An 8668-nucleotide genomic window follows, 5' to 3' on the forward strand; every position below is an offset into this window, starting at 1 on the left:
CGTGGAAGTGAGCACATTTCGGACACACCTTAAGATTGGACATTATCCGAGTCGTGTTAACCGAGTCTGACTCGACTAGCTACTGTGCGACTCAAGTTCGACGAGTCTAGCGTGTAGACTCTGGTTGAGCAGTCAGTCACTAGACTAAAATTAACCAAAAAATGGCAAATAGGTTGACAAGCACTCGCACTCGACTCATAGATACTCAAACTTAAACTGATACACATATCTATCTATAAAAATGTAATTTTCCCTTATTTTTTCCAAAAGTAACCATGCAAGATGAACTGAAGCACTCGGCTGACTGAATTGAGAGGTTACATATATGAGCCACTTAAACTCATTTACCTATATTATCATTAAAAGAACGTAAATCGAGTCACAGAAAAGAAGACAACATTCAGGTACTCAAAGATGGGGGAAAAATCACCCCACGATATCATTGAGATTATCTAATACAGTTAGCATTTTTTGCAAAACAAATAGAACTGTCAGCATGTAGTCAGTCATTCACCAACCAATAAATTTGTCAAATTGCTCATGACCATGTTTCTGTTTCTGCTTCTGCTTCTCATCTGTTTACATTATGTATTCAGCCTCAAAAATCTCAAAATCTGAATTCTGGATCCACATCCATTGCCCATGCAAATTTCGCTAGAAGGGACTTGTTGAAAATCTGCAGTAAAGCATTATTTTGAGAGAGTAAGGTAACCCAAGGGGTAAGGAGGGGAAAATCAACAAAAGTTTACGCCCATCTAAGAAGCAAGCTAAAATTAAATTCTCTTTTGCGGACTTACCTTCTCAATAGGAACTTCCTGGCGCTTACACCATGCAACTGTAATTCTAGGATCAAGGTAGTTGATCCTTGACGTGCCCAGAGCTATAGTTTTCAGATCTTCTTTGGTCTCCTTGTCCCGTTCCATTTTCTCAATTTTTGCAGCGGTTTGAGATATCTTTTTCTCTAATCTGCAAGACATTCCATCATCAGCCACTTGTTTCTCAATAATGTGCATAACTTCAAATTTATACAAAAGAATCATAATTACGCTTCAGGGTTCATATTCCGCTTAGTTTTCCCATCAGCATTCTTCAGGGGGGGCTTCCCTTTCTTTGCCCTCGTCAAATCCTCCTTTAGTTCTTTCATAGCACCCTAAAAGAAGTTTGAAATAATACATGCAGATACTTATACAGATACAAGACATGAAGACGCTATTACAGAAAAGGTAGAACAATACACCATTGAGACAAGTAAAACGCATGAGACCACATGGCTTCAGAAATTATACTGCGATAAAAGCATGTGGATACCCTTCTCTCCCATCAAAATAGTCTATAATAAATTCAACATCCAACTGTCTGCCATAACCAATCAGTGTGAGATATAAACCCAGGATATTACCTTTAGTTCTTCAATTTTATCATCCAAACGCAACATCTGGGCACTGTGGGACTTTGACACGGTACGCTGATGATTACAAATGATTGCAACCTACAGGATGACAAGCCAAATAGTAACAGTTCTAAAAAAACATAGAAACCGCATACCATCATCAGATTCAACAGCCTTTACCTCCTTGTTTGCATGTTGATAAACAACAACTTTTTCAGCAACCTCTCCACCATTTTTGTCCCTGTTCAACTGTCATTCAAAGGCACCGGCAGATTTTAGACATTATAGCCAGATAAAATTGTATAACTATATACGAGAATAAGGAGTGGCAGTCTACGATTTCTCTTACGCATCCATTCAGAAGAAAAGTAGCAGCACGAAATTTGAAGGGAACTGTCTAATATTTTAACAGTGAGCAAGGTCCTATTATTTTAGCACATTTCAGTGTGTGATGTTAAGTTTATAAAACACAAAAATTTGAGAAGATCCCATTATGTTGCATCCCCATTGTAATGGCAACACAAAACTATACTATTAGATCAAAAAGTACATGATCAACCCCAAACTAGTATTAAGTAGCCTATGATAGTGTAGGAATTACAGAGAAAAATTCACTTGTGACAAAGCCAACTTCATTTCGAAAAAACTACGGTTGGATGTTTGACAAAACATCAGAGTATCTCTGAGATTAACTTTTTGCATGATTCATGAAATAAAGTTACTCACAAAATGCTGCAGAGTTATTATTTTTCCTTTACGACTTAATAATCATAACGGTTTCAATACGAGAAATTGGCCACGGGTTTCATTTAGGGATATTTCCACAGCCTACGTGAGTCCTCGCTTCAACCTAACTCACTCCTACGCCAGCTGGCCAGCTGCATGAGAGGGGAGCAGAAGTTGCTTCACTTTTTTTCATGGTTATATTCATTACATAAAGAGTAAATAACAGCAGTATTGTACAATGTTTAGCATATATAACAACGTGAGTTTCAAGTCACAAATCCTATGTTGCCTCTTACCATCTGATCAAGCGTAATAGATGCATTGTATGTCCGAAATACTTTGGCTGTGAGTCCGGGCATGAGTTCCTTCAGATGAGCATTCAGTTTGCTAGTGTCAAGCTTGTCGAAAAGATCGTCACCACCCTTTTTCCCTGAGAACAACACCTTAATGGGTAAGACCAGCTTATAACAAACTATGACATACATGACATGCAAAGCAAAAGATTGTTTACTGACCGTTTCGAAACTGTTGGATCGCTTTGAAAACGGCAGTATCAACGAGGACTTCATTTTGATACCTTATAGAGTCTTTACCAAGGAAATCAAACTGTGAATAAAACAGGAAAATGCGCGAGGTTATCACTTCAAATATCCTGCTGATATGGCAGCATGCTGCAGGTTAAATATCCAGCTTAAAGAGGGGGAGAAGGAAAGAAACCGTTTCTTGATGCATATCTAAAGGAGATGGTGTTCACTCTCCGGCTCCGCAGCCATTTTACCAGTGAATTTTATTAAGGTAAGTGTCTTAACAAACTGAGGACCAAGACATTATTTGAGAAACAGGGACCCTTTACCTTCAGGATATTTGGAGGCACAGGTTCTACATTTTCTACTTTCAATGTGCAGCAACCAACTGTATCAGCTTCATCATCATCCTACAAGATGACGAGGGAAATATAAAGCTTGACATAGAACTCATATGGAATTGCTACAACCAAACCAATACGCAAGAACAAAACAATTGCACTTTAAGAAGAAATAATTTCTTCAAATCAGCAAGCCTGGATTACAATGATGATCAAAATAACATTCTCGAGAATTTTCAAACTAGAAGTTAGCATAATTAATAAATCTTTGCACCTCATACCTTCTCATTGCCTGCCCTGAGAGCTAATTTGTCGATAAGATAGGTTGCAACTGCTATCTGCTTCCTGGTAAGATCCTTACTAGAAAAATCTTTGGTATAAGCTGCTCGAATACCTAGAATATGGTCCTTCATTTAAAAGCATAAGATTTTGAAAACAAGTCCGTTAGTTTTCCACACGAACACAAGTAAAAAGTAAAGCTTTGATAAGCCATATACATTTCAATTACCTTCAAAAGCCTAGCCTTCTCATATTTCTCTTTGTCACTCTGGCCTTTCAAGGCGCTGCTAGCTGCTAGGAACACATATTTGAACTCTTTCTGATTTATTGGATCATTCCAATATGCTAACCAGGTCACTGTATTATCATGCCTTATTTCTTTCCAGCTGCCACATTGCATATTGACAAGGTTAACTTTTATTTAAGACCAGATAACATTGATACCAGAAAATACTAGTCATTTCTGAAGGTTTTCAGAGGAAAAGATTCATCCTTGTGGTAGAAAAAAGAAAAGAAACGAAAACAACAACTAAGAAAGCAGAACCTTTCTCCAGGGATAGGACACGGAGGAATTGGAGCATCCTTCCCAATATTTATGATTATCTCACTTGGCTGTATTCGTTTTTTTAGCTTCCCCATCTGTTGAAAATTGACAGTATTCAACTGTTAAAAACCTGTGTGCCAATAAATACTCAAATAGAGATGCAAAGCATACGTGCAAATCTTCAGAATGTTCTATTGTTACTGAGAAAATGTTAATACACCTTAGGGTGCTCGCCACGGCCTCGAAACAATCCAGGTGGTTCAACCCTGAAGTTTCCAACCTGGAAATGGTGTTACTGTCAGCTTCTTGAGACATAGATATGCAAGGAATGCACATAAAAATTTTCCATCGTCGTAACATAAAGCAAAAAATGCTAGCGCGGCAAAGCACCACAGAAACACAGAAACAGTGTAAACGAAAGTGTAGAATCCACATCATCTGATAAAGAGATGAAATGCAAAAATAAAATTTTGCACATCATGTACAAGGAATGAGGATAATTAGACATATCAATATTTGTCTTCTCTAGGAATATAAACACAGCATGAGAGCAAGATGCAACTAAAACAATAAAACGCTACACCCTCAAAGTTCACTTGCCTTCCATAAATTGTGATTTCATTTTAATATTTCAACAGTTCAGACAATCAATAGAAGTAAATTCGTTTTTTTTTCCCACTTGTTAAGTGGGGAAAGAATCACAGCACATAGATCAAGGACAAAATCACACCTTCTCTTTGACTCCATCAACGATTGCCCACATATACTTCTCCTCTTGCTTCAATTTCTCCTCTTTTAAGGTTTTCTTCTCCTGAGAAGGAAAAGAACATTTGAACATTAGTGTGCCACTTATGAAAATATAGACTACATACTTGGCTGTTAACAGAAGCACCATATTCTGCAACAGAAATGATTTCTGTCTCAGTAAAAACAACCTACTTTTGTCAGTACAAATCATTTATCAAGTATAGCAAGAAAAGTTTTTTTTTCTGCTGTCATGGCGTTCATGCTCATCATACAAAAAGGACACTGCCAACCTCAGTGCTCATCTGTTTCTTCTTCTCCTTTTCTTTTTGATGCCATTCATATATAGGAGTAAAATCGCAATCTTCCAACTTCTGAATAGTGTGATTCTTTCCCAGTATCTTCCGCCAGTCTGTCATAAAGTTCTCTTTGAACTTAGGCTTGTTCATGTATTCAGTATCCAGCATCACCGCAAACATTGTTGCAACCTGCCAAAAGGAGAAGGATTAGAAATGACACTATTTTCGATAATTTAACATAAAGCAGGAGATAGATATTGCTAGCTTAAATAATTAGAAAGAGAAATTTAGAAACAGTGCAGAATTTATATGTGCTGTGACACAGATAAAGAGAGAAGAGAGGAACCTCTTCCTGTTCTGGGGTTAATACAACAGGTTTTCCCTTGTAGAGCATCTTAACTCCATGAGGCTTGTATGGAGGTGGAAAAATCACACCATTATGGACCAAAGTAGTCCACTTTTGTCCTTCACCAGAGCTGGGAAGAACCTTTGACGAAATGGAATATTTTGTGTTTTTCACAATCTTCTTTGATTTCTTATTTGTCTTTGTTTCCAATGCAGATACAGATTTAGTGACTTTTTTAACAGAGAATGATTTCTTTTCTGAAGAATTCTGATTTTTCATTCTCTGTGATATGGGGACATGATCATCATCATCATCCTCTACCTTTGGTTTAGCTCTAGGAACTGCAGTGGATGCATCAGAAAGCTTAGGCTTTTTTTCAGAAGAACCAGATTCAACTTTCACAAAATCCAGAGATCTTTTCTTTGGAATAGGAGAAGGTTTCTTTTGAGAGTGAACTGTTGACCTAGACCCATTTTGTGCAGGTTTGGTCAACATGGGTTTTCTCTCATCAGAGTTATTAGATCTACTAGTGGATACCCTAACATCAGACTTTACTTGAAACTTAGCACACAAGGGCTTCTCATCATCTGAATCTTCCTTTTTTGGGAGACTATTCTTTTGAACCGAAGCTAAAGTATTAGGCCCCTGTTTGGCATGATTAGAGTTGCCCTTTGAGGAGCTAGCAGGAAACCTAGCACTGAGTGGTTTATCATCTCCAGAATCCTCTGAATCATTGGTTTCATCGGCAGCTTGGGCCAATGGTTTCTCTTCTTTGACTTGTTGCTTAACAGGGTTTACCTTTTCTGTTACTGACGTAGGTCTTTTAGAATTCGCTGCATAAAACTTAACTGATGATTCCTTGGCAGAAGAACTAGAAGATTTTGGGCTTGCCAGAGGAGACATAATAGTTGGTGCCTTGGAAGAAGGAGGAATCAGATTACCCTTTTGCATAGTGGAACTTTCACCATTAGGACATTGTTGACCAGGTGTTGGCCTTCCCAATCGTTGATCATGCTTTTGAGATGATAACTTCTTCGTTTCTGAGTTCACCTGGTTTTGCTTTGAAGAAGAGCTAGACCTTTTAAATACCAGTGGCTGCTCATCATCATCATCCACATCATCCAACACTTTTTTTTCATCAAAAGCATCAACAGCCATTTGTTGCTTATAAGTTATACCTTTATCCAAAAACAACAAGAGTCAGTTTGTCTCTTTAAATAACCAAGATTTTTCACATCCTTGAAAAGTTTGAGAAAATGACGATTCGAAGATATTTGGAAACTTATCCATAAATCCTGATCCACCAATTGATGCAAAAAATACCACCGTTCTTGCGAAGAACTCCATAAATCATACATGAAAGTTGGAATCTCTAAGGTAGAAGAAAATTTAATGATAAACAAGTTGAGTTATTGAAAGAAAATTTCCTTTTTCTATTCATAAATTACTTAAAGCTTCTCTGACTATAGGCCATCACACAGAAGATATATGTCTGTCTAAGTGGTGCTTGTTGCAGGGAAAACAATGAATATCACATTCCCCATCTAAAAGAGCTTAAAGATGAGGTAATTCAGTACAAGGGGCTCCGATGAGCCTTTCTTTTCGTTCCTAACATTGAAATCCATTAACGTCATTCCTGAGTTCCATGAAAATTATTTACATGGTTTGTTGTAAGCAAAAAAAGGTATAACCATCATCAAAAGTTGCAATAATGGTGAATCTTGAAGAAAACTAATCATGATGTCAGAATGATGGTGGATGAAACTTGAAGGGAAACTAATTCTGCATGCATGCACCAACAGCTAAATAGGCACAAAGAAATAAAATAAAACACTCAATTGGACATGCATAAAGCATTGGGAACAACAGGAAGAAGTTGAAGAAGTTTCATACAGGTTTAGAACATTCATATGTACAAGAAAACTAGTGTACGAAATTCTAATCACGGGCATACTCTTGCAAACCCTTACTCAAAATCATAATTCACTTAACAATTAACCAATATTCAGATAGTGGAGCTGGATCTAGCTCACTCCACAAGGAGAACCAGACAAACATGCAGATGAGGTGCAAATATACCATGTAAATTGCATAGCCAAAAATTTCAAGAAGTAAAGAGCAGGGGGGGCATAATTTTGATTCTTTTCAGCTTGATAATGAACGCAAATCCAAATTCTGATAAGCTAATTATGGAGTATAAGAAAGAACGTCAAGTAGGGTTTAGACTTCCCTAAATTGACAGAAATCAAACCATGTCCAGCAAACCCATGCACTTGATCAGATTTATTTAAGTACAATTCTCCTAATATTGATTCGGCATCAACCTCCATAGGTCAACCGTAAGGGCCATTCTAGTATCGTGACCACAAAAAGTCGACATTTTGCTGTTTTCAAGGTAACAGAAAAGTAAACATCGTTACAGCTTTTTAATCAAAAGCTCGAAAAACCTCCTTCGAATAATGTTGAGAACAGAGGGATAAAATTAGCATCGTCGACCTCAAATAGAGCCGATTTACAGGTACAGAAACCTTGCCATTCCAAGTAAATAATTAAATGAAAAGTAAAAAATTTCAAAACAAATTACAGTCCTGCAATCGAAAAATCCAAATTTTTTCTCCACGGCATTGAGAAAACAAACACGGTATAATTTTTTTAAAAAAAATTAATTAAGAAAAACCACAAACGCATTTTAAAAAAAATCTGCTACATCTGCACCAGATTAATTAATTTAAATACACAAATAAACAAAAAAAATTACATGAATTCGCATACAACCTCGCGCCTCGACGGAAAATCGAGCTTTCAGATTCTTTTATCACCGATTGAGATTTTATCCGATAAAAAAGGGGAACTGAGGTGATAGTACTGCAGCAACAAAAAATTGCCGGAATACAATGATTTTAGCAGCTCCAGTCGGCGGCGCCGGAGTGGACGGTGACCGTCGAAGAGATAAAGGGGGTGTGAGCAGGAGATGAATGCGGCGTAAGGTGAATTCTTAAGGGAGAGAGCAGCCTCGTCACATTTCCGTTTTTTTTTTAATTTAATTTAATTGCTTTCTTGTTTCGGGTTATGTGTCGGGTTTTTGTACGATCCGACCCGGATTTTCTGATAACATGGTGTTCACGGGTCAACAGACTCAGGTCAGTCAGACTATCTAATTTTTCATACCCTCCACTATAATAAATAAGATGCACATACACGTATTTTTTAGTCAAATATCTTGAAATTTTTATTATTTGTTCACGACAGAAATTAAATTTGTAGATTATGATAATTAATAGAGGCACTTATGCAATTTTTAAAAATATATATATATTCATATCAAAATATGTCTTGTAATTTTTCAGACTCAGACGAATAACACGAATTTAAAGATCAAAGATTCATAGCGATAGAGTCTTTTTCATACCTCTATTGTGTTCAACATCTTTAGGAGTAATTTAGCAGCTCATGTGAGTGCTTCTTTTTTCAATGT

At 37.0% G+C, this 8668-nt stretch overlaps 1 protein-coding gene across 2 annotated transcripts; it reads right to left on the reverse strand.

Moving 5' to 3' along the window:
- Window positions 1-305: 305 nt before the first annotated feature.
- On the reverse strand, window positions 306-8214 carry LOC140873034 (DNA topoisomerase 1-like). 2 transcript variants are annotated; one of them, XM_073276001.1, is made up of 16 exons: window positions 7969-8214; window positions 5194-6371; window positions 4842-5036; window positions 4535-4615; window positions 4025-4084; window positions 3805-3899; window positions 3490-3646; window positions 3263-3388; window positions 2970-3050; window positions 2632-2722; window positions 2413-2546; window positions 1571-1639; window positions 1400-1489; window positions 1047-1150; window positions 798-966; window positions 306-676 (listed from the first exon to the last, which is right to left on the reverse strand). In XM_073276001.1, exons 2-16 carry the CDS (start codon window positions 6349-6351, stop codon window positions 608-610), a joined length of 2679 nt encoding a protein of 892 aa, XP_073132102.1. In that variant the 5' UTR covers window positions 6352-6371; window positions 7969-8214; the 3' UTR covers window positions 306-607. The 2 variants fall into 2 exon arrangements, with proteins under 2 accessions (XP_073132102.1, XP_073132103.1); XM_073276002.1 differs by having other exon boundaries at window positions 7952-8214.
- Between the last annotated feature and the right edge of the window lie 454 nt (window positions 8215-8668).

The sequence above is a fragment of the Henckelia pumila genome, unplaced genomic scaffold, assembly GCF_033568475.1.
Source record: "Henckelia pumila isolate YLH828 unplaced genomic scaffold, ASM3356847v2 CTG_525:::fragment_3, whole genome shotgun sequence".
NCBI classification, from domain to species: Eukaryota; Viridiplantae; Streptophyta; class Magnoliopsida; order Lamiales; family Gesneriaceae; genus Henckelia; species Henckelia pumila.

Coding starts and splice junctions, on each gene's coding strand:
- LOC140873034 (XM_073276001.1), bottom strand. CDS start 6,351: ATGGCTGTTGATGCTTTTGATGAAAAAAAAGTGTTGGATGATGTGGAT. Junction 2,547..2,631: donor GATCCAACAGTTTCGAAACG/GTCAGTAAACAA, acceptor TGTTGTTCTCAG/GGAAAAAGGGTGGTGACGAT. Junction 1,151..1,399: donor ATAAAATTGAAGAACTAAAG/GTAATATCCTGG, acceptor AACTTCTTTTAG/GGTGCTATGAAAGAACTAAA.